The sequence below is a fragment of the Temnothorax curvispinosus genome, unplaced genomic scaffold (assembly GCF_003070985.1).
Source record: "Temnothorax curvispinosus isolate PA1 unplaced genomic scaffold, ASM307098v1 QBEX01011408.1, whole genome shotgun sequence".
NCBI classification, from domain to species: Eukaryota; Metazoa; Arthropoda; class Insecta; order Hymenoptera; family Formicidae; genus Temnothorax; species Temnothorax curvispinosus.
In genome coordinates, this window is record NW_020221188.1 from 680 (window position 1) to 1939 (window position 1260).

The 1260-nt window shown below is 31.5% G+C and overlaps 1 protein-coding gene across 1 annotated transcript; it reads left to right on the forward strand.

Annotated features, from left to right (window-relative positions):
* Nucleotides 1–415: 415 nt before the first annotated feature.
* On the forward strand, nucleotides 416–757 carry LOC112461447 (the record flags this gene model as incomplete). Its single annotated transcript, XM_025026689.1, has 1 exon — nucleotides 416–757. A coding segment is annotated over exon 1 (342 nt), but the record flags the coding sequence as incomplete, so codon positions are not given.
* Nucleotides 758–1260: the final 503 nt, after the last annotated feature.

Sequence of the window (1260 nt, forward strand, 5' to 3'; positions counted from 1 at the left end):
TAAGTAATTATTTATTTGTTAATTATTTTATACTAACACTGCGTTTCGATATTTACAACCAGTACTGAAAATCTATACTTTACGTCACGTACACTATAAATTTTCTGTTTTGGCAGTGAATATCGAAAGGCAGTCTGAGAAATAACGTAAAAATAATGTACGTTATACCGTAAAATCGAAAAACATACTTTTCACAATTATAAAGTATACTTTATAATTGTGAAAAGTATATTTACAAGACAATTACATTAATGTTATTGTCTTGTAAATTAATTTTGCCAAAACGTCGTCTGTCATGATTTTTTTATGTTGAGTTCAGATTTTAATTTTTACATAAAATTAATTGAATCGTACTATTAATTATTTCTTTATGTATTTTAGTTTTTATTTTTTCTTGTTTTTATTATCTAGTTAGATGGCTGAAGCATATTTGGTGTGGGATTTATTTATTCTCCAAGAAAGAGTAAGGAGGGTTGAACGACGAATTGAGAGAAGAATTTTGCGAGATGCTCAGAATCCATTCGAGTTACCACACAATGAATTTCTTTCAAAATTCAGAGTTTCTCAAGAAATAGTGATGCATATTGTGGATGTATTAAGGAATGATTTGATGACAATACGCATAAATGGTTTGAGTGCGGAGATTCAAGTGTTGACAGCAATCAATTTTTATGCTAATGGCAGTTATCAAAGGCCAGTTGGCAATCAGTGTGAACTTGTTATAAGTCAACCTTCTACTAGTCGTTGTATACGCAGAGTAACCCATTTCATGAATGTATATCTATTGCGACGATGGATCCTATTTCCAATGACAGTGCAAGAAAGAACTGCAGCAAGAAATAAATTTTTACATGCTCCACAACCGTTTCCTGGTTGTATTGGAGCAATAGATTGCACACACGTAAACATTATAGCACACATTCACGATGAAGCGTATATGAACCATCATGGTAACCATTCCTTGAATGTCCAAGCAGTAAGTATAATTCATAAGATTTATATTACTTTTGTTTTATATTTTATATTTACTTTTAACTCTCTCTCTCTTTTTCTCTCTCTCTCTCTCTCTCTTTCTCTCTCTCTCTCTCTTTCTTTCTCCCCGTGTGTTCATACGTGTGATTATGAATATTTTTTATAGATAGTAGATCCAGATTTAAAAGTTTTAAATATAAATGCAAGATATCCAGGAGCACGGAATGATGCATACATATGGAATACTTCAGCTATTAAACGCGCAATGGAATTTCATTATAACCGTGG